The sequence below is a fragment of the Mytilus edulis genome, chromosome 2 (genome assembly GCF_963676685.1).
Source record: "Mytilus edulis chromosome 2, xbMytEdul2.2, whole genome shotgun sequence".
Lineage (NCBI taxonomy): Eukaryota > Metazoa > Mollusca > Bivalvia > Mytilida > Mytilidae > Mytilus > Mytilus edulis.
The window spans coordinates 15,898,976-15,926,018 of NC_092345.1; the positions used below are offsets into that span (position 1 = coordinate 15,898,976).

The 27,043-nt window shown below is 31.8% G+C and overlaps 1 protein-coding gene across 4 annotated transcripts in view; it reads right to left on the reverse strand.

Annotated features, from left to right (window-relative positions):
• The window catches only part of LOC139511566 (choline transporter-like protein 2), a 103,250-nt gene that overhangs the window by 16,866 nt on the left and 59,341 nt on the right, over positions 1-27,043 (reverse strand). For all 4 annotated transcript variants that reach the window (XM_071298406.1, XM_071298407.1, XM_071298408.1 and 1 more), the window contains exon 17: positions 10-138. In XM_071298406.1, the coding sequence (XP_071154507.1) occupies positions 10-138 (129 nt within the window). The remainder of the gene's footprint in view (positions 1-9; positions 139-27,043) is intronic.

Sequence of the window (27,043 nt, forward strand, 5' to 3'; positions counted from 1 at the left end):
AAAACTTACTTCAAAAAAAATTTAGCAACAGCGTTCTCAGATCCTTTTAATTTACCATCTACATATTCCAGTAACACTCTAATGATCTGTATAATGGCTATTATCAGAGATCCAAAAGCTAGAGATCCTAGATGGTACCTGAAATAAAAATAAAACTTTACTATATGAAATGTCATAAAAAAGTACATGGTAAGTTTACTGCAAACAATTGAGGTTTCTTCATGGCAGTGAATAATAACAAATGCTTCATACAAGCCTATATGAAAGCATATTTTGTCAAATAACATTTAATTTTTTTGTTCATAATATAAAATTGAGAATGGAAATGGGGAATGTGCCAAAGAGACAACAACCCGACCATAGAAAAAAACAACAGCAGAAGGTCACCAACAGGTCTTCAATGTAGCGAGAAATTCCCGCACCCAGAGGCGTCCTTCAGCTGGCCCCTAAACAAATATATACTAGTTCAGTGATAATGAACGCCACATACCCACATAAATAAGTACTACACAAATGTTATTTGAATTGAGTATCTAGTTTCTAGTCGTGTTATTTGTAGTCTGCGTTATTTCATAAAATAAAGGGGAGGTAAGAGGAGATAACTCTTTACATCAATAATGTGTTTGCAATCACCAGTTTTGTCCAATGATTCTGAAGCATTTATGTTAAACAGAATTAAATTAATCTGTGTACCATAAAAGCTAAAAAAAAATATATGTAGAATTCAAATCTATGGTGGGTTCTACATCTATGGCAAATTCCTAATCTAAGGTAAATAGGACGTCCCAAACATCAACAATTCATAAATCTATGGCAGTCATTTTGTTTTCTCCAAATGTAAGATGGATTTTGATATAACGTAATTTTCTGTCACAATTAGATAACATCATTTTATGTCCAAACCGCCGCTAACAATGACTGTTTTGTCATAAAGAAGGAAAATAAAAGACCAGTTTTCGAGAACCCTAATCCATAATGATTACTATCAGATACTCTTTTATAAGGTCCCCTCCACTAAAAATGGCACCTGTTTCAGATATTTGTGAATATTGAACTCATTTGAGATTTTAACCAATGAAAATTATCCTCCAAATTTTAAGAGGATTCAACAAAATATGAATTAGACGTTATTCTACAAGTACCACTCAGTCTTGTAGTTACAACTCCAACTTGATTTGTGTTTTGCGGAAATAAGCATTTTGTTTAAGCTTTATAACATTTGTTTGATGGAAACTAAAGTTGGAGAGCGGAATCTGATTTTGGGGAAAGCCTGGACAAATGGTTAAGAGTAGCACTTAATAATCAGTACCGATTTAAAGTTAATTGTTTATTCTTTTCTATTTGTTTTTAGATTTGAAATAATTTTTAATATAAATTAACTCTATCAAAATATTGTATTTAAACATTAACTGTGGGTAACAACGCACAAAGCAATCCAGAGGGGAAGTATGATACTCAGAGGGGAATATGAAGTTTTGTTCAAGGTCACATGTAATAGTTTCAACCAATCAAATGCTGATTTCGCTATCAAAATCAAAATGCAGTGGAATAATATATGATCTTGAATTATCCTATTGCCAAAAAAGGCATATATAAAAACTTCAATCTGTGTCCAGGTATGGTTACTGATCTTCATGCAGACTATTACCTTGTGAACTAGCACTTAATAATCACTTACCAGTAGCTATCGTCCAAAGTACAAAGCAGGGTATTTAACATACCTATTACATTTACATGTTCTAATCCTGAATATGCATTTATTACCCTCTGGAGGTTTAGAATCATCATCATTATCATCAATTTGTGTTGGTTAATTTTATTCTTTTTCATATTGGTGACTTAATGATTTTTTAAAAACAAGTTTCCTAAAACATCTCAGTTGAATATACCCTCCGGGGACAACAAATGGTCGATGACATCTGACGATGAAAATTAATCCAACATTAATTACTACTTAAAGGGTTATCATTTTAAATAGAAGTGGAAAATTGCTGTTATATTGGATCAAATTATGATCTTAAAGTACAATAATTAAGGATAAATCTGTCAATAAAACAAAAAGCAACATTTTATATGGCTTGCATAAATTCAAGCTGAAATATTAGAATTTATAGCTTATGACAAGGTACTGAAAGACAGGATACAATAAAATTGAAAATGGAAATTGGGTGGGTGTCAAAAAGACAACATCCCGACCAAAGAGCAGAAATCAGTACTAGGCCATGAATGGGTATTCAACATAGCGAGAAATTCTGCATCCAGCAGGCCCCTAAACAAACCAAGTTGCTTTCTTTAAAAAAAAAAGAAAAGCAATACATGAACCTAAAACCGCTGACTGCTGGGTCACCAAAAGATCATTGCTGAATTTCTGTTTGCTTTTGAATTGAAATAATTGACTGTGAATAGAAGAAGCCATTTGAACGTATATATTTACAGCTTCTATTTAAATAGTTATTTTAAAGCTCGACTGTTTTATATATTACTTGGGAATGTACATATTTTTTCCGATAATAACCCATTAGCAAATCCTAATTTCTACTAACCGGATGACTTATGCAAATTGCACAAACCTATCGCAATATGAATTTATGCACTCAGTTTGCTTTATAAACTGGAATTCTGGATGCATTTATTTTATCTATCATATATCTTTATATTTTGTTTCCTAAATGAATGCCTTAAATATATTCTCAACTTATATTTGAAGCTGTCTTTACTCAGGGTAGATGTTGTATGCGGTTAAACCTGTGGCATGCAATTGATTGGGACCTCTTATGAAGAGACTTATTTTTGGTCTCATAAAACATCTCAAATTTTAAGGATTTCCTGAGTTTACTTAAATCAAAAGTTATACAGAGAAACTTAGTTTTGCCAAAGAATTTCTTAATTCAGAAGTTTATGAATACACACTTTCAAAATAAACAATTTAGATAAAAAGGTATGTAGATATTAAAAACGCCAGACACGAGTTAAGTCTACAAAACTAGAGGCTCTAAAGAGCCTGTGTCGCTCACCTTAGTATATGTGAATATTAAACAAAAGAAACAGATGGATTCATGACAAAATTGTGTTTTGGTGATGGTGATGTGTTTGTACATCTTACTTTACTCAACATTCTTGCTGCTTACAATTATCTCTATCTATAATGAACTTGGCCAAATGAAAATTGTTAAAAATTGACTATAAAGGACATTAACTCCTTAGGGGGTCAATTGACCATTTCAGTCATGTTGACTTATTTGTAAATCTTACTTTGCTGAACATTATAGCTTTTTACAGGTTATCTCTATCTATAATTGTATTCAAGATAATAACCAAAAACAGCAAAATTTCCTTAAAATTGCAAATTTAGGGGCAGCAACCCAACAACGGGTTGTCCGATTCATCTGAAAATTTAAGGCCAGATAGATCTTGACCTAATAAACAATTTTACCCCGTTAAATTTGCTCTAAATGCTTTGGTTTTTGAGTTATAAGCCAAAAACTGCATTTTACCCCTATGTTCTATTTTTAGCTGTGGCAGCCAGCTTGGTTAAATGGCCGGATCATGGGAAACATTTTTCAAACTAGATACCCTAATGATGATTGTGGACAAGTTTGGATTATTTGGCCCAGTAGTTTCAGAGGAGAAGATTTTTGTAAAAGATTACTAAGATTTAAGAAAAATGATTAAAATTGACTATAAAGGGTAATAACTCCTAAAGGGGTCAACTGACCATTTTGGTCATCTTGACTTATTTGTAAATCTTACTTTGCTGAACATTATTGCTGTTTACAGTTTATCTCTATCTATAATAATATTCAAGATAATAACCAAAAACAGGAAAATTTCCATAAAATTACCAATTCAGGGGCAGCAACCCAACAACGGGTTGTGCGATTCATCTGAAAATTTCAGGGCAGATAGATCTGGACCTGATTAACAATTTTACCACTGTCAGATTTGCTCTAAATGCTTTGGTTTTTGAGTTATAAGCCAAAAACTGCATTTTACCCCTATGTTCTATTTTTAGCCATGGCGGCCATCTTGGTTTGTTGGCCGGGTCACTGGACACATTTTTTTAAACTAGATACCCCAATGATGATTGTGGCCAAGTTTGGCCCAGTAATTTCAGAGGAGAAGATTTTTGTAAAAGCTAACGACGGACGACGACGTCAAGTGATGAGAAAAGCTCACTTGGCCCTTTGGGCCAGGTGAGATAAAAAGCATCAGTGACGTTGGATGAAAAAATTTAAAAGGCTTTATACCTTACAAAGTTAAGGAATCCATTACTTGGTTAGACAATCCTCAGCTTTTTGAAAAGGTCAAAGTTTAAAATAGGACAGTGACTCAAAAAAGAAACAAAAGAGAAACAACTCGAGGTCAGAATACCGTTAGTAATGATGACCGTGCTTGAAAGTCACATGTAAAGCTCTTTCTGCCGTGTCCTGAATTTAGATAACAAAAACGAAAATAAGCTTCCACGAGTGAATTTAATAGTATTGCATGCAAGCAGTATTTTAGCGCACGAAATAGTAAATAGGCGGCATCTCACTGATACTCAGGAAAAGAATACGCATTTGTGTCGTCACATATCTTAATCTAATAGTTGAAATCGAATGTCAAACGGCCTACATTAAATGTTTTGATTCCGGATGAATTGACATTTTATCCGGAATTTTTGATAACGCAAACCGATATATATAGCGTGATTTGAAATGTGATCTATGATGTGAATGAATCAAGACGTGTAGAATAGTTGGTCAACACAATAAATACAATTTTCAAAAACCGTACCATAGTACAAATATTTAGATGCTACTATTAAAACAAAAAAATACAAAAATTGAATTAAAATTTTATAATATACTAACGTTCCTGTTAGTAATTTTTTTCAAATTCTTTTGAATCTATATAATAAAAATAAACACGAACGTCTTGAGTATTTACGGATGGACTTTTTATTTATCGAATGAATCTTTAAATTCTAACATTCCACTATGTGAATATATTACTGTACAAAATATAAGCTAAGACTTCTAAATCCATACTAACAGTATAAAATAATCAATATTGGGGCTGTAAATTAAATTTTGTAAATTATTTGTACGGTTGTTGTGAGCTGCAAGGATTTAAAATCATGCTTTATGAATTGAAAACACATAAGTATTTTTATTCACGACCGTTTAAAATGTAAATATTTAATAAATTGATCTTACTTTCCGTTTTATGGATATATTACAATACAAAAAAAAATAATAATTACTCATAAAACATAAAAACTTGAATGGTATGAAATAATTAATGTAGAAATATAATGATTATTGTTTATACACATTTTTTTTGGTAGGATGCAAGAATTTATTTAGATTTAATTTTTATGTTTCCTTTACAAATGAATATTTAAAAATACCAAAGCAGAATTTCTTGTCATATAAAATACTTTAATTGCAACTCTGAAAATATTCAGATTTCAATCATTGTTAGTTTCTCCAGAAACATAAATACAGTATTTATTTTGTATATATTTGTTTGATTCCGATTGAATTAAATACTTTTGATAAGAATATTATCTTTCTGTTTTCCGATCTAATATTAACCCAAATAATCCAGTCGTTATATTCCGACTCACTATCGCTACATTAACCTCGAGAGGACACTGACCGATAGAGGGCGCTGAATCATTCGAGTTAATCTAATATTAATATTTTAACCAGATTGTTATCTCCCGTGAAGTCTAGTATGATGAAATACACAGTATCCCGTGGTTAAATCTTCAAACATAATTAGTTTACATGTTATCGAGACAACAGACAATACCCCGTTATAATTGACCCAGATACATACATTGCACAGTGGTCGTTTTAAAACAAATATAATTGCGTCGTCAAGGGCCATCAAGCGACCATATCAAAGACGTAGATAACAACCTGTTAAGACCTGTATAAATGACCGAAAACTTTAGAGACGTTCCAAGAATTTTATTCTGACTTCCGGCCGAGAGATATCGAGTGGCCCATAGACACATCCAAAACTCGTCAATGAGTACTAGATCAGTGAAAATGAACATCACACTTTACCCCGAAAAATATAAATGAACTTAACTTAAAAAAAACCCATACAAGACTTACAAAGGCTAGAGGCTTCTGACTTGGGATAGGATCAAAATGCAGTGGGGTTAGAGTAACCATGATTTTCTGAGGTCTCAACCCTCCCCTATATATCTAGCCAATGGAGAATAAACAAGAAGTTTTCAAGAGCCTGAATTACTCACCTGTTATTTTTTGCCTAAATCCTTCATCAATGATTATTTTTGCTTATTAATAATTATATATCAAAGAGTGGTTTAATTATGCCATTTGAATGTTCTTTGTATCAATCATGTAATCAGGTGAAAGATAAAGCTAAGAGAAATCAGAGTTAAATCCGTGGTTATTGTTGGTAATCAGTGTACATCCATAAACTAAAACATCATTTACGAATCATCCAAACCTTTATATAGCATATACACAAAATTTTGATCATCCCAATACCAAAATGTATTTTGGTGGTCAAACCACGTTACCGGAAAGTTGTACATTCATATTGTAAATTGACATTTATATTCTGTATTTTACGCTTTTCCTTTCCGATATTTAAATTATATAATATAGGGAAGCCCTATTATTATATTTTGTATTTATATACTTCGTTTTTTGCGTTCGCCTAGAACAATATTGTTTGTGTACAAAAAAATAGGGAAGCCCTATTTTTCATTTACAACGCTTGTGCTATGGGTCATTTTCAAAAAATGTCGAATTTTGAAATTGAAAAAAATATTAAAAGTTACTTGTTCAAACAACCCTCTACATAAGCAAATCAAAACAAACAGTACTTTAAGAACAATATATTAAAAGATGCAATCTTAATGATGTCATACAAAAATATGTTGAAACATTTTTTGATCGGTGGTACATTATTTTGTCTATCCTGTTACCATTTTCAAAAGAAATTTTGGGTTATTAAGAAAAGGTTTAGATAAAATGTTAAGCTTGTTTTACGTAGACAATTAGATGGTTTTCAAGAGAATAAACTTCTATATATATTCATTCTGTAATATAATAGATTATTTGCCAATTTAAAAGGTTGTACTGAAAAATGCCTCTAAAAATTGGTTTTCAAAGGTTGTAAAAATTACCACCAGTAATGCAAGTCTAAGATAGCAATATATATTGTTCGGCATTTTTTCACCCTTTCAAATGAACCCAACATCAAGTAAATCCCTCCTAAGTTAGTTTACTTTTCTCTATATTTCATTGGTAACAGGAACGTACGTTTCTGATATATTACTATATAAAAGTCTATCCTGTTACCTTTTTGTCTATCCTGTTACCGATATCAGTATTGCACCTGCGAATGCTTAATTGGGAAGATTAATACGTTATAACCTTAAGATGACTTCAAACAACGAAATATTTCATTCGTTTTGCACCTATATGTTAAGATAAAAACATTAACGACGTTTTTGTCTACAATTGTCTATCCTGTTACTGTAACCACAGCAACCATAGTAACAGGATAGACATAACAGGATAGACAAATTTCTTCGTTTTTGATTCCTGTTGTGAAATAACTACTCCCTTTGGTGAAGTGATTACGTTTTTCTATTGTGAATTTGGTTTCCAACACGTTATTGCACTTTTTACAAGTATACTGTTGGTGTATTTAATCAAAATTGGTGGTAACAGCATAGACATGAAAAAAAGTACGCTATATTTTTTTCACTAAATTTCTTGAAATTTCTTTTCTCTACACTGTCGTTCAAGAAACGAGGCGTTTTAAATGTAAAGATTACTTTGCACTTTTGAGATCAACACTGACTGATTCAATATTCATAGGGAGAATAATTTCACGGCTGATTTAAGTAGCGGTAACAGGAAAGACATGAACCTCCTGTACGCAGATTCAATTTAGTTTGTAGATAATATGTTACATACAATGATATAGAAGCTACGATTTTTCGTTAGAGTAATATTAAACGTTCTTAAAAAGTCCCTTTTGCAGATATCAAGGCGATCAGAAAATCGCAAAAAAATCATTTGAAATGTGTTTTTCTGACACTGTACGCAGACAAATACCCCCAAAATGGGTCTTAAATGCAGTTTAATCTTATCAAAATAGATGTAAGGTGTGTTTATTATTAATGTTCTGAATCACAAATCCGACAAGCTTTCATTTAAACCATTACAACTGAAATTTCCATTAGAAATAAAAAAGTTAGCATGGGTGTACTGAAAATTCGACATTTTTTGAAAACGACCCCTATAGTCTATTAAATTAATATACAGTCATAGTAACAATCATTATATATATGTCTGTGAGGAAGATTATTAAAGAGAGGAAAAAGATATACCAAAGGGTGAGGGGAGCACACCTGGGAAGAGACACTATCTTGTTCACTGACAGCAAAGGGGTGGGTCTAAAAGAATACATCCCAGAATCAATTGGGCAAACATTTAAAGTGTTATATAAAAGAGGAGGATCGATCAACAATAAAAAACACATTAAATCACTCGTATACACAGTGAAAGACTTGGATCACCCAATTATACTGATCTGGCTAGGTACATGTGAAATTAAACAGAAGAAAAACAAAACCATCCAGTTTAGAAAATCACCGTATCAAAATATAGAAGAAACTTTAACACAATATAGGGATCTCAAACAACAAATCATAACAACAAAACCATCAGCCACAGTGCTTTTCATAGAGTGTCCATACTATTCGATCACAAGAGCCAATAAACCTAAAGATTCAATTAACTTAAATGTGAATAGTAAAAAAAGATATATCCGTCACTCCTAGTCAATAAAGCCACCAAAGGTCACAGAAAAGTCCAACTGGCAACAAACATAGACAAAGAACTCAGTGAACAGATTGACTACTTTAACGAACACCTAAAACTGATTAACCGCCTTTACTCTATAAAAAGAATAGGGAAGCCCCATTATATAGAAAAAAAAAAAATTTAATTAACAGGGGGCTTAAAATAGATAGAGAAGCTCTATCTAGTATTAACATACTTCATACTTATTTAGTTCCAATAGGGAAGCCCTATTCGTCCTGATAAATAGAAAGGAGATTATAACTTAACGATCAATTCTATTAGGGAAGCCCTAATACAGAACATACGAAAGAGCGGAATAAAGGGATAATAAGCTTAGAAAAAAAAAAAAAATTATAGATAGAGAAGCTCTATCTAATATCAGGAAAATTAATAATATTATCTAGAGAAATTTTATTTAAGGGAAGCCCTAATTCAAATTACTAGATAAAAATAATAATAACTCATTTCTTATTTTAATAATAGAGAAGCTGTATTATATGAAATAAAAAAATAAATTAAAATATTTTCATTTAGGGAAGCCCTATCTAAAAATAAAATAATTATAGTAGAAGAAATGGCAACAAGAAGGAATAAATCTACTTCAAATGCAACAAGCGATCAAAAAAAGGAAGACCCATGGGATTGCAAAATATGCCAAAAGATATATAAAAATGAAGACGCTAAACTCCTTGAATGTCATGGATGTAAAGATCATTTTTGCAAAAAATGCTTAAATAAAACAAAAACTGAATATGATATATTAAGCAACTCAGATACAATGTGGTTCTGCGCCCCATGTAGACAAGTGGTAGAAGAACACATAGTTACTGATCTGAAAATTGAAGAGAGATGCCGAGAGATCATGGACAACTATGAGCAAAGAATAAATGATATAGAAATCGCCATAGAAAAGAAATGTAATAAAGAGGAAGTAAGAGAAATAGTAATTTTAAGCCAGGAGATTAATAAACATAAATGTGACGAGGAAAAAGTAAGAGAAATAGCTAAAGAAGAAGCCTAGCTTGAATGGAGGGGCAGTAGCTAATATTGTATCCGAGGATATTGAAGGTGGAGTGCTACCAAATCAAGGAACAGTAACCACAGTACTAGAGGAAATAAATGAGAGAAAGACAAGGGAAAATAATCTGATCATATTTGGGATAACAGAAAATGAGTCGGAAAATAAACAAGAAAGAATAGAACATGATGTAGAGAATATAGTCCAACTCTTTAAAGATGCCAAGATAACATTGGATATTGAAAACATCAGAAAAACACAAAGACTAGGGAAATATGATAAAGAAAAAACTAACAGACCTCTATTAGTCCATTTGAAGAGCATAGACTCAAAACTAACTCTATTTAGAAACATGCATTATATTAGATCATATCCCAAATACCAAAAGGTAAATGTAAGCAATGACCTTACTAAAAGTGAGAGAGAAGAAGAAAAGAGGCTGTGGACTGAGGCAAAAAAACTTCAAGAAAACAACTCGGGGGACTTCCAGTTCAAAGTGCGGGGACCGCCATGGGCGAGGAAAGTAGTAAAAATAAAAAAGTGAAAAGAGAGATAAAAAATGTAAATATAAATGTGCAAAAGAAGGGAAAGGTTTATAACGGCAATGTAAATAACTTTACAGTTCTACCCAAATTGAACTGTTTTTATACTAATGCAGATCAGCTATTCAACAGAATGTCAGAATTGATCGTTCGTACAAGAGACAACAAACCAAATATCATTGGTATAACAGAAGTAAAACCGAAAGCTAATAGATATAAACCATCAACAGAGGAAAATTCAATACCAGAGGTAGGAAATTACAAAATGTTTGAGAAAAACATAAAGTCAGATGAAGGACGAGGCCTTTTAATGTATGTAGACTCCAACCTAGAAGCTACAGAAATTACAATGAAGACAGAGTTTCAGGAAAATATATTTATAAAAGTAAAACTTAATCAAAATGACAAACTCCTTGTGGGTCTGATATATAGAACCCCATCCAACAGTTCCAAGGAATACAATGATAAGCTAGTAAACCTAATGTCAGAAGCAACAGATATGGGGTACTCACACATACTCATTATGGGAGATTTTAATTATCCTGAAATAAATTGGGAAACATGGAACACCAAGGGGGATAGACCAAACAGCATTGAAAATAAATTTCTGGAAGCACTTCAAGACAATTTTCTGTACCAACACACAACAAAACCAACATGATGGAGAGGAGCTGACACACCCCATACACTTGATTTACTAATTACAAACGAAGAAGAGATGATTTCAAACCTAGAATATATGAGCCCGCTTGGAAAAAGTGACCACTGCGTCCTATCCTTTGATTTTAACTGTTATGTAAATATAAAAAGAGCACCGAGAATAGCTAATCTGTACAATCATGGAAATTACAAAGATTTTATTCAGGTGCTGAATAAAATAGACTGGCATAATAAGCTTAATGCTGAAAATTCCATTGATAAAAATTGGAATTATTTCTTAACCATTTTAAAAGAATTAGAGAGCAGATTTGTACCAACAAAAACTCATAATGACACAAATAGGAAGAAAGAGAAATGTATTCCCAATAGACACAAAAAAAAAAACGAGAGAGTTAATTAGAAGGAACATATTCTATCCAAAAAAATTAAACAAGATCCAGAAACAAGAGCTGAATACAATAAAGTCAGAAACCAGGCCAAAACATCAGTCAATAAACAAAAGAAATTATTCGAAAAAGGATTATCTGAAAATGCCAAAAGAAACCCAAAGGCTATATGGAGCTACATAAAATCCAAATCAAAGACCAGGGAAGGTATAGGTGACCTACATGTAGATACAGAAGATGTAAAATCCGAAAAACAGATGACAATAAACAAAAGGCTGAGATACTATCAGAGTATTTTACAAGCGTATTCACTAATGAACCACAATTAAGGCAATATTCCAGAGCCTAAGCATATTCCATTAGATAAAACAATAGAGGAATTAAATATTGGCACTGATTTGGTTTTGAAACACCTACAGAAAATAAAAACGGATAAATCACCCGGCCCTGATAATCTACACCCAAGACGGCTGTTTGAAGTCAAAGAAGGTATAGCTGAACCACTTGGCATAATTTTTAGCCAATCTTTAACACAAAAAGTAGTTCCAAAGGATTGGAAAAAGCGCCCTAATGAGTGCAATATTCAAAAAAGGGAATAAATCACAAGCTAAAAATTATAGACCAGTAAGTCTCACATCAGTCGTCTGTAAAATAATGGAGAAAATTATAAGAGAACATATAATTAGTTACATGAAAGAAAATAAACTATTTTCAAACAAACAATACGGTTTTATCTCTGGGAGATCGACATCACTACAACTATTAGAGGTAATAGATAAATGGGCAGAAGCTATAGACAATGGCTATGAGATTGACTGCATATATACAGACTTCATGAAAGCCTTTGATACAGTACCTCACAGACGACTCGTTAAGAAAATTTTGGGATAACTAATCCATTCCTAGAGTGGATTACAGATTTTCTATCGTATAGAAAACAACGAGTATCAGTTAATGGGGAAACATCAGAGTGGAAAGATGTAACATCAGGAATTCCACAAGGCTCTGTATTAGGTCCCCTGTTATTTGTTCTATACATAAATGATTTACCAGATTGCGTGACATCAGATGCCTACTTATTCGCGGATGACACAAAAATCTTCAGAATAATTGAAAGCAAATCAGATCAAACTATATTGCAAGATGATCTAAAAAATCTCGAGAAATGGAGTGATACATGGCTGTTGAAGTTCCATCCAGAAAAATGCAAACAAATAAATATAAGTAGAGGGGTAAGAGAAGATGAGACAAGTTACAAACTATTAGGTCATGATATAAGCAAATGTAAAGAAGAGAAAGATATTGGAGTAGTAATTGATGAAGATTTAACCTTTGAAAGACACATATGCGAAAAAGTGAACAAAGCTAATTCAACTTTTGCCGCAATTAGAAGGACATTTAAAAACTTAAATGAAAAAATCTTCATACCTCTATACAAAACATTAGTGCGAACACACTTAGACTATGCTAGTTCTGTATGGGCACCTTTTAAAAAGGAATCCATTGGCAAAATCGAAAATGTACAAAAAAGGGCAACATGACAGATACCAGGATTCAATAAACTGAGCTACCCGGAAAGACTGAAAAAACTTAAGCTGCCAACATTGTCATATAGAAGGGTCTGAGGGGACATGATTTGAGACATACAAGATACTTAATGGTAATTACGATCCAGAAACGAGTTCATTCCTTAAATTAATTTCAAGCACTGAAAATAGACATAGCACAAGAGTAAACAGTAACAAAATCATTCACCAACGATTCAAAACAAGTCTGAGGAAAAACAGTTTTTCTGTAAGAATAGCCAAACTATGGAACAAGTTACCGGATAAAGTAACTAAAGTGCCATCTATAAACTCATTCAAAAATAGACTAGATAGATACTGGGAGTACGAAGAAATCTATTATTCTGATTATCGAGCTGAATTAACCGGAAGCAGCATCAGAAATAATGGAGAAAATAATCAATTATATGAGTCTGGTGAAGAGGAACCATGAGGATCCTGTACCGGAAAAAATCATTAAGTATCATTAAGTAAGTAATCATATTTTCTTCAAAAGCAAACCAATACAATTTCCCCCATGTTCCTTATTAGCAACAGAAGGTTAAATCTTTCTTGACGTAAAAGCAAATAAAATGCAAAATTTATACTAGACTAGAACACACCCGTGACATCGCGGGTCCGTGACTGAATTAAAGCATATAACTATGCATATTATCTGATAAAGTCATGCCGATTATAAGATGCACAGTTTTCCCTGCTTTAAAAAGCTTTCTGTTTGAACCCGTCGACCTTGAACTTATCAAATATTGGTAATATTAATTATTTGGAAAACAAAAGTGCCTGGAATGGAGTATTTTTTAATCAACAGCATTGTCCTATATTAGTTATAAATAAGAATGTGTCCAAAGTACACAGATGCCCCACTCGCACTATCATTTTCTATGTTCAATGGACCGTGAAAATGGGTAAAAAATATAATTAGGCTTGAAAATTAAAAAGATCATATCATAGGGAACATTTGTACTAAGTTTCAAGTTGATTGGACTTCAACTTCATCAAAAACTACCTTGACCAAAAACTTTAACCTGAAACTCGCACTTTCATTTTCTATGTTCAGTGGACCGTGAAATAGGGGTCAAAAGTTTAATTTGTCTTTAAAATTAGAAAGATCATATCATAAGAAACATATGTACTAAGTTTCAAGTTGATTGGACTTCAGCTTCATCAAAAACTACCTTGACCAAAAACTTTAACCTGAAGCGGGACAGACGGACGAACGAACGAACGGACAGACGGACGCACAGACCAGAAAACATAATGCCCCTCTACTATCGTAGGTGGGGCATAATAATAAAGTTGAATTCTTTGATTCACTGTTTTACGTCATGCCGGCTAACAAATTGAAAACTGTACCTATATGCCTTGATTTAAGTCCAGATTGTTAGTATTCGTATTGTCATCTCAGAAAGTCATACTGATTAAAATACAACAAGTGGGAACAATGTAACAATGATTGAATTTAGTAGTATCAACGCTGTGGTATAATGACCGTGTATATAGCAAAATCCTAAATACACCGTATGGTGGTGCACCTGTTAGATGCGGAACGTACAGATAAAATAATAGGTAACAGGTGAACATACTGATTAAATTACTACAATAGGGAACAATGTGACAATGGTTGAATTTAGTAGTGTCAACCCTGTGGTTATGACCCGTGTATATAGCAAAATCCTAAAAACACCGTATGGTGGTGCGCCTGTAAGATGCGGAACGTATAGATAAGGTAATAGGTAACAGGTGAATATACTATTGGTATCGGTATCAGATTCGACCCGGAACTTGTCAATTATTGGCATTATTCCATATTGATAAAACTTTAGTAGGTTTTTCTATATGAATGGGATTTTGAATAAATAAGCATATTCACCTGCGGAAAAAGGATATTCACCGCACATAACGTCGCGTGCTTTTACCTGCACTATTTTGGTAAAAAAACGATTGATGTACAATTGGTTTTGGTTAATAATTGCCATTACATACATTTCTCTCGGAATATGGAATAAAACAATTACTGTCTTTTGTTTCGGTAAATATGTGGTTTAATTGACTTTTGAAAAAATGATATTCACTTCGGCCGTTGGCCTCAGTGAATATCAGTTTTTCAAAAGTCAATAAAACTACACATTTACCTCATCAAAAGACAGTAATTGTATAATATTATTATAATTATGTGGACTGCAAAAGGGTCTGGAGTGATGTAATTTTTAATCAACACCAATGTCCTATATTAGCTATATATAAAGTTGAATTCTTTGATTTGCCATTTTTACCTGATGACGGCTGACAAATTGGACCTCATTATTTTAGTATTATAGATACTATATATGAAACTCATTCAAATTGATCCAGCAGTTTCAAAATAGAAGATTTTTTAAAAGTAAGCAAACTAGATGAACAAATTGTGTAAAATTGTCTTTAAAGGACAATAACTCATTGAGGGGTGAATTCTAATCATTTAAAAACTGATTTGTAAAACTTTCTTTGCAGAACATTTCAGATATATACAGTTTACCTTTATCTATAACAATATTCAAGATGAAAGTAGAAAACTGCAAATTTTCATTAAAATCAATTCAGGGACAATAATGAAAAAATCTGATACCCTATTTGGCTGATAATTTCAGGGCAGGTAGACCTTGACCATGACCTAATGAATACTTTAACTTCTTGTCTGATTTGCTCTAAATGATTTAGCTTTGAGATACGAGTCAAAACCTATGTTCTATTTTCAGCCATGACGGCCATGTTTTCTGAAGAAACAGAAAAATAAAACACCAACTTTATTTTAGATAACCTAAGAATCAGGCAGCTTAAGTTTGGTTTAATTTGGTTCAGTAGTTTTAGAGCGGAGAAGACTTTTAAAAGATTAAAACATGATATACAAATTGGACAAAATTGTTCTCAAAGGGCAATAACTCCTGATGGGGTCAAATGACAAGTTTGGTTAAATAAACTTATTTGTTGGTATTACTTTACTGCACATTTTTGCTGTTATATTTTGATCTTCTATCGTATATAATATTTAAGATAATAACCAAATACTGCATAATTTCATTAAAATTACCAATTTAGTGGCAACAACCCAACAATGGGTTGTTGGATTAATCTAAAAATTTCAAGGCTGATGGAACTTGCCTAAAATGAACATTTTCCCTTGTCAGATTTGCTCTAAATGTATGCTTTATTTTTTGATGAATCAGTAAATAAAACACAAACTTTATTCAAGATACCCTAAGGATCATTTAGCTGAAATTTGGTTGGAATTTAAGTTCAGTATAGTTTCAAAGGAGATGTTTGAAATATTTTACACCAGACGGACGACCACGAAGGACGCCAAGTGATGGCAAAAGCTCATTTTTCCTTTGGAAAGATGAGCTAAAAACCAGCAGCACAAATCTAGGTTAATTGTTAAACTTACTAAGTCAACAGACAATAGGTCATTGATAACTATCACAAGCTACATATTAGGAACTGTGCCAATTTCAGGGACTGAAATTTCGCTTTCCAATGACACAATTTGAGAGTATGGTCTTAAGAAATGATGATAGTCCGTTGGAAGGGTAGGATAAATGGCTGATCCATTCTAAGAGAGAGCCATATCTCTTGCACGTAAAAGATACCCTTGAAGATTTAAAACTAAAGGCTCTAAAGAGCCTGTGTCGCTCACCTTGGTGTAGGTGAATATTAAAGGAAGCAGATGGATTCATGACAAAATTGTGTTTTGGTGATGGTGATGTGTTTGTACATCTTACTTTACTGAACATTCTTGCTGCTTAAAATTATCTCTATCTATAATGAACTTGGCCCATTAGTTTCAGTGGAAAATGTTAGTAAAAATTTACAAATTTTATGAAAATTGTTAAAAATTGACTATAAAGAACAATAACTCCTAAGGGGGTCAATTGACCATTTCGGTCATGTTGACTTATTTGTAAATCTTACTTTGCTGAACATTATTGTTGTTTACAGTTTATCTCTATCAATAATAATATTCAAGATAATGACCAAAAACAGCAAAATTTCCTTAAAACTAACAATTCAGGGTCAGCAACCCAACAACGGGTTGTCCGATTCATCTAAAAATTTCAGAGCAGATAAATGTTGACCTGATAAACAATTTTACCCCTGTCAGATTTGCTCTAAATGCTTTGGGTTTTGAGTTATAAGCCAAAAACTGCATTTTACCCCATGTTCTATTTTTAGCCATGGCGGCCATCTTGTTTGGATGGCCGGGTCACGCCACACATTTTTCAAACTACTAACCCAAAAGATGATTGTAGCCAAGTTTGGAATAATTTGGCCAAGTAGTTTCAGAGGAGAAGATTTTTGTAAAAGATTAGTAAGATTTACGAAAAATGGTTAAAAATTGACTATAAAGGGCAATAACTCCTAAAGGGGTCAACTGACCATTTCAGTCATGTTGACTTATTTGTAAATCTTACTTTGCTGAACATTATTGGTGTTTATAGTTTATCTCTATCTATAATAATATTCAAGATAATAATCAAAAACAGCAAAATTTCCTTAAAATTACTAATTCAGGGCCAGCAACCCAACAACGGGTTGTCCGATTCATCTGAAAATTTCAGGGAAGATAGATCTTCACCTGTTTAACAATTCTACCCCTGTCAGATTTTCTCTAAATGCTTTGGTTTTTGAGTTATAAGCCAAAAACTGCATTTTACCCCTATGTTCTATTTTTAGCCATGGCGGCCATCTTGGATGGTTGGCCGGGTCACCGGACACATTTTTTAAACTAGATACCCCGATGATGATTGTGGTTAAGTTTGGTTTAATTTGGCCCAGTAGTTTCAGAGGAGAAGATTTTTGTAAAAGTTAACGCAGGACGACGACGACGACGGACGACGCCGGACGCCAAGTGATGAGAAAAGCTCACTTGGCCTTTTAGGCCAGGTGAGCTAAAAAGAGTAGGCTAATGCCGCTACAAGACAGCACTTGCACCAGCAAAGTGGAAAGGGATTAATATAAGTTGCAAATAACTTATTTCACAATCCACTATAAACAAATATGTTTAAACTAAGATTGCAAAATAATTTTCCTGTATTGAACAAACTGAATTTCTTATCATATCTTCTTACTAAAATCACCTAGAGACCATTAATATGAATCAATGACCTTTTAATACAGGTGTCTCTTTGATTATTATTTGTTCTTCTAATCTTATATGCTATTAGAGCTATATAAAAGTATTATCCTTTCTGAAAAAATTCTAAGAAATTATTTTCTTTTATCAATGTTGGGTTTACAACAATGAACAAAGGACATCTCACTTGAACAATAGAGAATATGAAGAATATAAAATGGAAAAGCGGAATGTGTCAAAGAGACAACAACTGGACCAAAGAGCAGAAATAATATATCTCTGAGGGGCATATCCAGTCATTTAAAAAAAAAAGGGTAGATGGGGCCAACCATATGACCCCTTTCAAATGCATTAATTGATCGTCAGAGAAAAAATGGGGTTCCAACAATTAATCCAACCCCTGAACCCCACTCCCATCCCCCTTTTCCCCCTCTTGATCTGCCACTGTCTCTAGAGTCCCAGTTAATATTGGCCATCCAATTGCTTAATTATATTACATAATGAAACATTCATCCAATCAGAATATGACATTATCATATGAAATTAACATCTAGTGTAATATTATAAATATATGATGACATCAACAAAACCCCAAAATATATCAGACAACAGAGAGAATTATATTCCTATATTCCTATATTCATTAATCTTTTTAAAAAATGCATAAATTCCAAGTTCTGAAGACTTTATTTAAACTTGTTTAATTGTATTTGAGAATTATAGAAAGTAACAACTTAAAATTTTATATATCTAAATTTGAATCAACCCACTTAGCTTTCATTTGCAAAGTGCTTGTTAAAATTTGGGAATATGATTCAGTTTCACAAATCAACGACACATGTTTTCAGATATTTTCCCCAAAATTTGTTAGTACAGGTAGTAATTTATCATTCTAAAAATTGACTGGATTATCTTTTATTCTTTCCACATTTTATCTATACAGAACCGCAAGAGAAACGTCGTATTTATCGAAAGCCCAAATTATCAAATAAAATTGAGAATGGAAATGGGGAATGTGTCAAATGCATTGAAAAAAATATCTATTTCCTTTTGATTTAGGTAAATTACCTTCAAATGATGCTAAGATTATGTTTAAATCTCCGTTATGGCATACTGCGTTCATTAATTGGGTCGTTCTGATAGTGGTCTGGATAGGTCCATGGGACACGTTTCACAGTCACATTTCATGATAATGAGATGCATGTTGAATCCGTGCCTCTATAAGGGTATTTTAGAGGTACGAAGTTTTTGTGTCATCATAATCTGTTTGATGCAGTACTGATGCCTGTCTGTCGGTGACAACTTAACCCACGATAAAGAGAACAGGCAATAGAATGTTTGATTATGCTGGGCAGCGACTTCAAGTCGTTGCAAATCCATTTAACTGCAATGTACGCACCACCCAACATCTATGTGAACGCCACAATGCAACAAACAGTACAAATGGCCGTCCATGTACTCAACGCTAATGGCGGACCTAAATCAAATAAATCTGTGATATGGTAGTGAATTTTTCTATCAATGAACAGTAAATGAACTGAAATGATGCAAATTTGTTAAATAACAAGGGTATTCATACGCCTATTCAATAAAAAAAATATAGCATTTATTCTTCCATTATGTTTGCCTTAAATTACTGCGATGTTTCTTTTGCGGTTCAGTACGGTATATTTATTTTACGGTACTTATTTTTTAAATTTTAGAGCCACCTACATAACTGTCATTACCAGATAACCAATCAAGAGACATTAAATTGTCTGAAATATATATAGCGGCAAAATAAGTGAATATTTCAAACATAGATCTGTTATAGAAGCAACTGTTATTGATGAATGAAGGTTTCCCATATGAAGATATTAATTTAGTTTATAAAAAGGAGGAAAACCATTGATTTTCCATTAAAAATATGTACTTCTAATATACAGAAAATAACTGAAGAAATTTGTGTTAAATAAGGAAAATAATTGGAGAAAAGAGTTATTTATGATGACAACGAAGTAAATGTTTTAAAGAAGTTATTTCATCAAAACAGCAAAATTTGCTGAAACATGGAACTTGTGTATGATGTATTTATATGGAAAATAACTGATGCAATAAGTGTTAAATAAGGTAAATAATTGAAGTTAAAAGGTATGCATAATAACAATTATACGTTTAAAAAAAAAAGATATTTTAGTAATTTCGCCAAATTAGCACATATATGCTGAAAGTAACAGAAGTGTTATATTCAGGAAATAATTTGAACAAAATTGAATAATTGTTTTGTCAAAACAGAAAAATTTGCTCAAACATGGAATCTGTTCATGATTTATATATACAGAAAGTAACAGAAGAATCAGTGTTTAAGAACAATTTATAATATTTATGTTATTATAATAGATGACACTTACTAATTAACAATTGGTTAATTGGATAAAAAGGTATCCATAGCAACAATTCATTATAAGTTTAAAAGATGATATATTAATTATTTTGTCAAAACTACAAAATTTGCTCAAACATATTCATGGATCCAGTGAGTTTACTGAAAATAACTGAAGTAATAAGTGTTTAATTTAGAAGTTATTTGGAAAAAAAGTTATCCATAATAACAATTTATTATAAGTTCAACAAAACAGCAAAGTTTGCTCCAACATGGATCCAGTGAATGATATGAATATAAGTGAAAATAACAACTATTCACAACCATTTCCAATTATGGGAATAAACATTGGAGTTGGAGTGTTAGCCCTAATTTTGAACATTACTGTATTTACAATCTTTATAACATCAAAAGAATTGCGTTTAAACTTATACTACAGACTTTTATTTGTTATTTATCTGTTCCATGGATTAAGTTCGCTGGCAATAGTTGTAGAATACTATATTTTTCTCTACAAAACAAATGTCAAAATCCTATGTACCGTGATTCCAGTTTTATTATCAGGAATGAGAATGGCATCCATTTTACAAACATGCATAGTTGCGGCTGATCGATTTCAGGCATCACTACTTCTGACTAAATCTGTTCTTCATAGAAGACGAACAAAATTAGGTAAAGTGTCGATCATTCTATGTTTATCTGTGTTTCTTATCTTCACAATAATAGGTGGTGTAAGCGGAACCGATAACTGTGTTTCAAAACAATTTTACGGCAATGCCACAGGTTTGATAAGTCAGCTGTCAGGATTTTGGATACTTATCGGTATATTTTTGGTCGAAGTACCACTTTGCATTGCTACATTTGTCAACATCAAAAAAGCTTGCACAATCATTGGAGTTCAAATCAATTTAATAAGTTACCAACGAACCAGAAATGACTCGGATGGAAGTATCTGTGCTATTTATCCGCCTCCAACTGTCCAAGGTAACATGAAACTTAAAATCCAAGCTCTCAAAGTGCTGACGTTACTAGTGACAACACATGTACTCATATTTATCCCTCAAGTTGTAATGGTGGTAATCGTCAGACTGACTAATGGTACAAGAGATCATTTTTACGACTATGCTGTGTTGTTACAATGTCTGAATTACCTCATTGATCCGATCATGTGCATGATAACTGTTAAGCCTTACCGGAAAGCCTTTTTTATGCTACTTATGAATTGTCCTTGTATTTATCAATTATCTAATTTGTGTCAACTTTTCAAGCCCCACAAGTAAAGGCCTTCCTTTACTTTAAGGGTCCCAACATTACTGTTGAAAAATGGAGGGTCCCACTATGTATAGTGTATTCAAATAAATTTTGTAATTGTAATATTATATATTCTGCTGTATCGATTAATTGTTTATATAATATTGGCTTGTATATATATGGCTGTTGTATTAAAACTGTGTATATGGTTTTGGCTTGTAAGGGTCCCAATCAAATTATTTTTATATAGGTTGTGGGACACCTAAAGTAAATGAAGGCATTATAGCACTCTTTTACTTTAATTATCTTTATATGGCATTTGGCTTGTACATAGGTTGTGGAACCCCTAAAGTAAATGAAGGCATTATAGCACTCTTTTACTTTAGGGGTCCATGTTAAATTATCTTTATATAGTTTTTGGCTTGTATATAGGTTGTGGGACCCCTAAAGTAAACAAAAGCATTATAGCACTCTTTTACTTTAAGGGTCCCAATTAGATTATTTTTATATAGGTTGTAGGACCCCTAAAGTAAAGTAAATGAAGGCATTTTAGTACTCTTTTACTTTAGGGGTCCCAAATTTTGTATTACAAAAATTAAAGAAAAGTGAATGTTAAATCATTTTACTAAAGGAAAGTGCATTTTTAAACAGCAAAAAGAACTTTCTGGAAAATTAAATTCAAAAATTAAATACACTTAATTAGAACAGGAAGGGAACTAATTTTTTTGTTATAATATTACAAAAAACATACTTTTATGGACTGGGACCCCTAAAGTAAAATCCAAATATTTCTGGACCCCTAAAGTAAAAGAAGGCTCAAATAATTAAGCTATATTCCTCTGTGAAAAGCTTTCTGGATAGAAATTTGTTGTAGAACCTTTATCACTTTAATTTTGTCTGACATTAGGGGAGGGGGGCCTTGGCCCACTCTTTTGTGGGAAAAATTTGGTTGATTATATAGGGAATCACTGAAGTGTGACTGAAGCAAGCCCCTCATTAGGTCAGTCAGTGTGCTCCCCTCTGACAAAAAGTTCTGGATCCGCCATTGCAAAAATCACTACTTGTTGATCTTCATTAATGATCTTTTAGTCTGTTTAGTTTCTCTTTATCTTCTTTAGTTTTTGCTCAAAACACAAAAGAGGGTAAAAATAATCCTCATTTAAGGGCAATCATCCTATGAAGAGAGACACTCTACTAACAATATAGACACCATTTGACCTTTTAACAGATCTTGCCTTGCTGATCCTTTTTGTGATTTTAAGGTGTCTATTTATCTATTAAAATCTAAATCATATAAGGCATAACAGAAAAAAATGTTTCTCTCAAAATATCATACTTTACATAATTATAGGCAACAACAAAAACATTTAAAAAAAGGTAAAATTTGTTATTAATGGGCAGTTTTGAACACCTTTTCTCTATGCATGTTCTTAAATTCAGATAAGACGAAATGTATGGTTATAGGTACAAGACAAAGGCTGCGTTTAAATCAAGCAGATCCAGTTCTAACTATTGAGAATAATATTCTTCAAAAATCATCAATTGAAAAACTTTTAGGTGTTAGAATTGACTCTAATCTGTCCTGGACAGGCCATATTAATTACTTATGTTCATCAATTTCATCAAGAATTTTTTTACTCTCTAAAATCAAGAAATTTCTAAATATTGATCTAAGAAAATTATTTTATAATGGTTATATTCTCCCACTGATAGATTATTGTTGTATTATTTGGAGTGGTTGTGCTAAAAATGAGCTTAGTCAGAATAATAAAATTGCAAAAAAGGGCTGCAAGACTTATTTTACATGCTGATCCACTTTCATCATCAGCTCCACTGTTTAAACAGCTTCGATGGATGACAGTAGAGAACAGAATCTCATACCACAAATCAGTTTTGATGCATAAATGCCTTAAGAATGAAGCCCCTGTATATCTCACTGAAAAGTTTAAAGAAATGCCAGAAATAAACCAATATTGTTTGAGAAATGCCTCTTGCAAAAATTTACAAGTTCCAAAAGCCAAAACATAGTTTTTTAGAAATCTTTTATATATTCAGGATCTATTTTATGGAATAACTTACCAATATCCCTGAAAAAATCAACCTCAAGTTCAAGCTCATTCAAAAAAGATTTAAAAAATTACTTGATGGAACATTAAGAAGCTGTGCTTTTTTATATGCATAATAATTTTCACACACTTACTTATGATATTGTTGATGCCAATACTATACATGTCACATAGAATTTGTAACTTTTACCTGTTTTGAAAATTGTATATTTCATAACAATTTTTTATGTCATTATTCATGTATGTGTGTCTGTTTGATATTTTGTAATTGTTTGTTATATTTCATTGTATTTTATGAGGGCCTCAGGGAAAATTAGCTTTACAGCTAACTGTGTAACCCTCTTTAAATAAAGAATTACTATTATTATTATTATTATTATTATTATTATTATTATTATTATTATTATTATTATTATTATTATTATTATTATTATTATTATTATTATTATTATTATTATTATTATTATTATTATTATTATTATTATTATTATTATTATTATTATTATTATTATTATTATTATTATTATTATTATTATTATTATTATTATTATTATTATTATTATTATTATTATTTGTAGATCTTACTTTGCTGAACATTATTGCTTTTTACAGCTTATCTCTATCTCTAATAATATTCAAGATAATAACTCAAAACTGCAAAATTTCCTTAAAATTACCAATTCATGGGCACCAACCCAACTATGTGTTGTCTGATCGGTCAGAAAACTTCAGGGCAGATAGAACTAAGCCTGATGAACATTTTAACCCTATCATATTTGATCTAAATGTTTTATATACAGAGATATAAGCCAAAAACTGCATTTTACCCCTTTGTTCTATTTTTAGTTATTATTGCCATATTGGTTGGTAACAGGGTCATTGGACGCATATTTATTTTTAACAAAATACCCTAATGAATAAAATCTGAAGGTAGTGCTTGAGACAAAATATACAAAGCACTACCTATTTAATAAAAATTCTAAATATCAGGTGCACTGAAATTCATAGCAATTTATGTAATTATAGAAGCTGACTAGTGACAAATCTTAATTTCTATCTCGTTGCATAGCTTACTGATCAGATAAGATTGTTAAATGTAGGAGCCATGGGTTATCATTTTATAATCTTGTTGCTCAAATGAAAGCTTAAATTTTGGAGAGAAAAAAACCCATAGATTCCCCCACTGCAACAAGAGTGTTACAATATTTCTCCACTCTAGACATGCAGTTACATTTTAATATTTAAAGTGTGAACTGAATAATTAAAATATAAATGTTGAGATTGGAGAAATAACGTAATACACTAGTTATAGTGGTAGAATCTGTTTTTCTAATGGTGTTTTTTTTTCCTTCAAAGATGTGCCAAAAGCTGTGTTCTTTATAAACATCATGATTGCCTTTTTTTCAGGACATCACAACAAGATATTCAAAAACAATTTTTACATAATTAGTTGGGAAATTTGAAAATAAAGGGTTAAGAAATTCATTTTGAAACTCTGACAATGACATCTTGGAACGCCATAAACCATATTTCTAATACTGCTTTTAGCAATTATTTAAGTATAATAAGACACGATACAAGCTTTTAAATACAAAAGAATCATTATCCCCATCTTCTTAGATTAAAAATGATAATGTAATATGATCATTAAAGACTTTGGTGCAGTTATTGTCTTTAATATATAACAGTGGGCTTAAGGAACAGATTTATATAACAGCCTTCGATATGAAAACCTATGGCAAATATAGGATCATCAGCTAAATATATGTTAAAATTAAAACAAATAATTTGATATTCCTTAAATTATTTTACATTTGATGATGTAAAAAGATAACTGTAAGTTCACATTACACAATTAGTTTAACCTGCTTAAGGGACCAGCTGTAACAAGCAATAATAAATTATTGACACAGAAATATGTCTAGCCTGTAAACATAAAATAAAGAAAAATTACCATCCGATGAACAGCTGCATTGCTAATTAAATTAAAGTGGCTTGACTGGGGGCTTGACCATCTAGTGGTTAGGGCCCCGAAATGGTTGACATACGGAGATGTACAGACAGCTATTAGAAATAGAAAAATTTTATTTACCAACTTAGGGCCCCTGGAGGGCATATAGCATACAAACAATAACTTATATGCTATGTAACTTTAAAGAAAATATTATCTTTTGTAAGTCGTTACACAGTGGCTGGGGCATAAAAATTCTCAGCAAAATGGTTTTTCATGCACTTTTTGAGTAAATGAGCGAAAGCTGGAGTAAATATTTTTTTATTTTGTCTTGCTAAACACACTTTTAAAATTTTAGATATTGAATATGATGACTTTTAAGGACTGTATATTTAGATAAATTATGAACCAATATCCTATAACAAAGCAGAAACCCTTCAGCAATATAATTTCCTTTTTGTTCTGTTGTATCAAATTTTAATCAATCTACTATCATTGACAGATGTATGCCATAAATCTGTATTTTACAGTTTTCAGTTTCTATCAATGTAGACTAAAGTCCTGTTTAAGGTGGTACTAACACTACAGGGAGATAACTCTTTAAAATCAGCTAAACGTTTTAATCACGTTGTATTGTTAAGGAAATATTTGGCTTCTCCAGGATCAAAATTAGTGTTTGTCAAACTGCTATATATTCAATCAATTTTTTTCCCAGAAAGTGATTGGTACCAGTTTTTTGAAATTTTAATATTTTTTTCAAAGGGTAAACATTTTGTCAAAATTTTATGAAAATTAAACGAGCCAAATTTATTTAAGTCAAGGTTTGGTTCCACATTAAATAAATATTTAAATTTTTCCACTGTACATTATTTGAAAAAATTAAAAATAAAGAAATGGAACATTATTTATTTGATTTCAGATTGATTGATTGTTGGTTGCTCAACATCCAGGCTATTTGATTTCAGTTCTCTTCAAACAAGAACCTTGAACAGAATATATGGTATAATGAAGACTGTAATCTTTCAATCAGGTCTGAGGCTGGCATGTCCGTAACTGCTAGTAGTCCTTTGTTAATTTATGTATCATTGTCATTTTGCTTGGTTTCTTTTGTTACCAGTATTCTGACATCAGATTTGGGACTTCTTTTAAACAAACTGAGTTTTACTGTAGGTATTGCTGTCTGTTTAGAATTTTGTTTTTTAAAAGGATTGATTGAATGTTTTCAACTTTATACTGAAGTCAAACAAATTTACAGGTGAATGACAAAAATAAAATCGTCAATATTGAAC